The 5173-nt window shown below is 37.9% G+C and overlaps 1 protein-coding gene across 1 annotated transcript; it reads right to left on the bottom strand.

Moving 5' to 3' along the window:
• Window positions 1–605: 605 nt before the first annotated feature.
• Window positions 606–4555, bottom strand: LOC149000704 (uncharacterized). Its single transcript, XM_089140812.1, has 2 exons — window positions 1646–4555; window positions 606–1509 (listed from the first exon to the last, which is right to left on the bottom strand). Exons 1-2 carry the CDS (start codon window positions 4494–4496, stop codon window positions 1139–1141), a joined length of 3222 nt encoding a protein of 1073 aa, XP_088996938.1. The 5' UTR covers window positions 4497–4555; the 3' UTR covers window positions 606–1138.
• Between the last annotated feature and the right edge of the window lie 618 nt (window positions 4556–5173).

The following is a 5173-nucleotide window of genomic DNA, read 5'->3' as shown; positions in this document are numbered from 1 at the left end:
CTTCCTGGGTTTAGGTTTTAATATGCAATTCTGAGCAGTTGATTGCTGTGTTTCTTGATTCTCCTTTTGCAGTGGCGGTTCTACTCCTCTTGTATTTACTGTGTTTTTTTTTTTTTGGCTTGTTTTTACTGAAAATGACCCGTTAGAGAATAAAAAAAGTAGTCTCACCTAACCCAAAAATTATATCTTGGGTTCTGCAGATTGATACCAAACAACTTTATACAATCACAACCTAGGCCTACACGTCCTGTTAATTTTCCCACCCCTAGATGGAAAAGAAAATTCTAAAATTCACTTGCGAAAAAAACATGTTTTAGTTTTTTACTTGCATGCGTCAAAGTCAACAACTAATTTCAAGAGTCGGGATCATCTCCCTGTCGGGGGCCTGTGCTCCTCGACGGATTTCCAACCACAAAAACAGTGGGGCCCACAAGTTAAAAACACATTTTGAAAAAAAAAATATCATATTTTCACTTGTGGGCCCCACTGTGTTTTTGTGGTTGAAAAGCCGTCGAGTGCTCCCGGGGGAGATGATCCCGACTCCAAATTCAAGACACTTAAACCTTTTTGGTGTCTCCATGTTCCTAAAACATGTTTTAGTTCTAACTTGCATTTGTCAAAGTCAACAACTACTTTTCGTCCATAAAATTCAAGACAATGAACCTGTTTGGTGTCTCCATGTTCCTATTGATACTAAAGTGACGGAAGGTTTGGACTAGGTTTCTTGCTTTTTCAGATAAGCTTCATTTAATGTTCATCTGTTTTCTATATTTCTTTGTTGCTTTGATTTGTCACCAGTTATTTATGTTCATTTTCTAAGTTTCATAAAAAATGTAATTTGACTTTATTGGATGTGTACATGTCTTGTTTGGTTTTGGCTCAAGTTGCTTTCAGCATTATTTTGTTCCACTAATTGGCTCTAGACATTGCAATCTCGACTATAATAATCATCGAACTAGGGGCAAATACTTGTCCTAAGCATATATTAAAATGAAAAAGAAAGATACAAAAGACTGGTCTAGATGGTGGGCTGATCCCACAAGACCTCTAAATAAGTAAATGATACACACATGTACTTGTATACAAGCAACCTAGAGGAAGCCTATAAAATCTTAACATAGAGACATGTTCCTAGCACTTACAAAAGATCCTTACTTAGTTTCTGAAAATTTGAAAGGTGAAAAGATGGCTTTAAGATGATGATTTCAATTTTCTCAGACACATAGTGCATGTTAGGTCGAGATTGTGGATTAACGGCCAAACATAAGATTGCCAACTTCACAATAGACAAGATTTCTTCTTCCATGTCTATTCCAGGAGGGGAGAGTCGCTGATCCAACATGTCTCTCAACACCGTGTTTTTCTCTGTTGATGGTAGTGTTGCATATGATGGTGATGATAGTGTTGAGATGAGTTCACCTGGATGTCTTCCCATCAGTACTTCTAACATTAATATCCCAAAGCTATAAACATCACATTTTTGGGTCACCTTCATAGTGTAGGAAAGCTCTGGAAGGCAAGAAGAAATAAAATTCAAACACCATTTAGATAGACATCTCTTACTTAATTAAATTTTTTTTTTTGGTAAGATCTTACTTAACTAATTTATTTTTCTTCATAATTAGAAAAATGGTGAAGTTATTACCTGGTGCAAGATATCCATAGGTCCCCGCTTGTGTACTCCAATTGGATGTATCAGGATTTAGTAGTCTAGCAGTGCCAAAGTCAGATACACATGCCTCGTATTCATCATTCAACAAAATGTTGTTGCTCGTGATATCCCGGTGAATGATTGGCGGTGAACAATCATGGTGCATGTATGACAAAGCATTTGCTACACCTTTAATAACATTAGCCCTCTTTATCCAATCTAATTCTGATGCAAGCTTGTCATTGTTGAGGATCTTGGCCAAGCTTCCTCTCTCAAAATACTCATAAACTAAGAGAGAATGCTGTGTAAATGAGCAAAACCCATATAGTTTCACAATGTTTCGGTGTCGGAGTTTTGTCAATGCATTGATCTCATTTTTGAATGCTTGTATGTTGGCTTTCTGATATGAATCCTCTAATGGTTGATGAAGCTTCTTAACAGCAACTACTTGATTTGTCGACAACTTTGCTATATACACGCTTCCAAATCCTCCTGTCCCGATGCAATAGTTGGCATCAAAATCCTCTGTTGCTTCAACAATTTCTTGATATGCTATTCTTCCATCGTAATTCCATATAGAAAATAAATCCATATTGCGCGGTGTTGCTGTTTGGAATGCCTCAACATTTCTTTTTCTTCGTCTGACATAGAAGAAGCAAAGAAGAGCAAATAGAAGCAATAACAAACCCAACACTGGAACGAGGATAGCAACCAGGATTTTAAGGTTTGAATTGCCCTTTTCACTCTTTGACAATGATGATTTGCATGGTTGTAGACCAGTTGCATTCCCACACAATGCTTTATTGTTTCTTAAAGCATTTGTTGTAGCATTTTGAAAGGCTTTGATGTTTGGAATCGGACCCTCAAACTCATTGTAAGATATATCAATGGATGTCAAGCTACTCATTCCATCGAATGCAGAAGAAATAGTACCTGAGAGTTGATTATGGGAGATATTTAGCTTTTCCAAGTTCCCTAAATCTTTGAACTGTGACAATATCTCTCCACTGAGGCTGTTTTGACTAAGATCCAATAGCTGTTGAATGTAAATCAGATCCCCGATCTGAGAGGGAATGCTTCCATTGAAACTATTGTTGCTTAAATCCAGAAATATCAAGTTGGAGCAATTTCCTATTTCTTTTGGTATCTGTCCACTCAAATTGTTTGATGACAAATCAAGATTTGTTAAGCTGTACATCATTCCAACTTCTAATGGTAAACTACCAGAAAGTTGGTTGTCACTTAAACTGAGATTCAGCAAAGATGTCAACCCACTAAATTCCTTTGGAACTTCTCCAACCAAATTATTTGAAGAAAGGTCAAGAGCCCGGAGTTGAGTTAGCATCCCAAGCTCCGAAGGTATCTTACCTGTAATATTATTTTCAGCAAAATGTAGAGCTTGTAGGTTTTGGCATTTTCCCCAAGTTGAGGAAAGTTCACCATGCAGTTGATTGTTGCTCAAATCAATGTAATTGAGCTTCTCATAGACCCCGAAGTATTCTGATAAGTCCCCAACAAATTGGTTATTATCAAGCCGAACTCTAAATAGGCTTGTGCAGTTTTTGAAACCTTTTGGAAGGTGACCTGTGAGATGGTTGTTAAATGCAGTGAAGTTTTCAAGAGATCCACCCATGCATAGTCCTTGAGGTAGACTACCTGAGAAATTGTTGTCTCCTAATTGCAAGTTTGCTAGATTGGTGAGGCTCCCTATTTCTTCAGGGATTGATCCAGAAATCTGATTATTCAGAACATTCAAATTGGCAAGATTCTTCAGGTTTCCCAAAGTGGAAGGTATGGACCCAGACAGGTTATTGAGGGGCAAATCTAGGTCAGTCAGACTTGTCAGATTTCCTATTTCTGAAGGAATACTACCAGAGAGTTGATTCTCATAGAGTGCCAAAATGGTGAGGTTTCTCAAACTACATAAAGAGACAGGGATTGAACCATTGAGATTGTTCTTAGGTAAGTATAAAGTAATAAGTGATTTCAAGTTTCCAATTTCTTCAGGGATGAAACCAATTAGATTATTATTCTCCAAGCTCAGGTACTTGAGCTGAGTGAGGTTTCCAATTTCCTGGGGAATGCTACCTGAAAGTTGATTTTCATACAGGTACAAAGTGTGCAGATTTTTCAAATTACCTAAAAATTTAGGGATTGAACCAATGAGATTGTTTGTGTACAGAGATAGCTCCCCTAGATTGGTCAAATTCCCCAGAGATTCAGGTATGAAACCAGAGAGGCTGTTGGAGTACATGGTGAGAACAGTGAGGTTTTTCAATCTTCCCATATCTTCAGGTATTGATCCATTGAAATTGTTTGAATCAAGATACAAAATGTTCAGATTGATAAGTTGACAGATTTCAGATGGAATTGATCCTGAGAGCTGATTCACAGATAAATCAAAGTAGTTGACAACAGAGAGGTTTGCAACGTTGGTGGGAACAGTACCAAACATCGAGTTATTAGTGAAATCAAGACGTGTAAGAGCAGGAAAGGAAGAAAAGGGGAAGTTCTCAACCATACCTTGCAAACCCATACTTGATAACTTAACTTCAGTGATGCTTTCCCCTTGATTGCAGACAATTCCAATCCAACTGGTACATGGGTCTGATCTTTGAGAGGAATTGGAATCAAGTAGCGTCCATGATCTGAGAACAGATTGGCTTTGGTTGTTGAGTGTAGCTTTCCATTTGAGGAGAGCATCAGCCTGCTCTACTGTGGTGTTGGAACTTGAGGCAGAGGAACAGCAGGGATGAAAGAGCAAAATGAAGCATATGAAGGATAAGAGATTATTCAAAGAGAGGGTATTCAGAGTAACAAGTAGACTAACATTGCAGAAAGCCATTTTCTTTTCTGGGTGCCTTCAGCTATTGCAGAGCAGTGAGAGGTACCATCAGCCGAAGGCTTTCTTATCCACAGCATCCCAGTTTGATTATATAAGCTTGGTAGGCTTGAATTGACTATAGAGATCGATCTACAAAAGGGTATTTCTGGTATTTCAGCGAGTTGATGGAGATATATACTTTTCAACCTTCGTTTTTGAATCGTTTGAACCTGGTTTACGAATACGTTATTGGCCTGTTGGCCATATTTATCTGGATATTTATCTGGAAATCTTTATTTCTTGGTGGATGGGAACCTAACACCATTCGTGTTTTTAAATTTGAAAGTTGAAAGTCTTCCTTTTTAAAATTGATAGAGACACGTAGGGTCCAAAATCAAACAGGCTTCCTTGAAAAGTATAAAAAATCTTCAGGGACCAACTAGCCTTTCTCACGCTGTTTGACAATCTATTGGTTGTGGTGGTGAAAGTCATGGTTTCCTGCTGAGAGAGACAGATGATATTGACAAATGCTTGCCGTGGCTTGTAAAGTATATAGCCGGATGCCAACAAATTCCAGAATTGCTTTAACTTTCCATATCGTCTCAAGTTGTATTTAATGTAAATAGACCTTCCTCTTCAATTAACTCCTCTAGTGGAGGATATTAGGAAGCTCAGCTCAACCTTTTTAGTTTATTCTT

The sequence above is a fragment of the Hakea prostrata genome, chromosome 11 (genome assembly GCF_041222555.1).
Source record: "Hakea prostrata isolate BN-2017 chromosome 11, UWA_Hpros_2, whole genome shotgun sequence".
NCBI lineage: Eukaryota > Viridiplantae > Streptophyta > Magnoliopsida > Proteales > Proteaceae > Hakea > Hakea prostrata.
This window is presented reverse-complemented; position numbering and strand designations above follow the sequence as displayed.

What these genes read in the sequence shown, in the direction of transcription:
- LOC149000704 (XM_089140812.1), bottom strand. Translation starts at nt 4,496, where the DNA reads ATGGCTTTCTGCAATGTTAGTCTACTTGTTACTCTGAATACCCTCTCT. An exon ending in CTATGGATATCTTGCACCAG is followed by an intron (nt 1,510 to 1,645) that starts GTAATAACTTCA and finishes CTTGCCTTCCAG; the next exon opens with AGCTTTCCTACACTATGAAG.